The sequence below is a fragment of the Buceros rhinoceros genome, unplaced genomic scaffold (genome assembly GCF_000710305.1).
Source record: "Buceros rhinoceros silvestris isolate BGI_N320 unplaced genomic scaffold, ASM71030v1 scaffold14130, whole genome shotgun sequence".
NCBI classification, from domain to species: Eukaryota; Metazoa; Chordata; class Aves; order Bucerotiformes; family Bucerotidae; genus Buceros; species Buceros rhinoceros.
The window spans coordinates 1-215 of record NW_010387967.1 but is presented as its reverse complement, the minus strand read 5'-3'; the positions used below and the strand labels follow the sequence as shown (position 1 = coordinate 215).

The following is a 215-nucleotide window of genomic DNA, read 5'->3' as shown; positions in this document are numbered from 1 at the left end:
GTCCACCAGCGTGGTGAAGAGGTCGGAGAGGTAGCGGCTGCTCTCGCCACCCAGGTTCCCGTGTTGTACGTTGCAGCGCCCGTTCTTGTCCACGAAGCGCTGCCGCTCTCTGCGGGTGCCGCTGTGCGCCAGGCCCACTGCCTGGTACTCGTCCCAAAACTTCCTGCGCATGGCAGACATGCTGCCGGTGGCCGAGGCCCTCCGCGGGCGCGCTG

At 67.9% G+C, this 215-nt stretch overlaps 1 protein-coding gene across 1 annotated transcript in view; it reads right to left on the bottom strand.

Annotated features, from left to right (window-relative positions):
- LOC104498425 (G protein-activated inward rectifier potassium channel 1-like) overlaps nucleotides 1–180 on the bottom strand; it is a 9,870-nt gene extending 9,690 nt beyond the window's left edge. The window contains exon 1 of the mRNA XM_010141841.1: nucleotides 7–180. Within this exon, the coding sequence (XP_010140143.1) occupies nucleotides 7–180 (174 nt within the window). The remainder of the gene's footprint in view (nucleotides 1–6) is intronic.
- Nucleotides 181–215: the final 35 nt, after the last annotated feature.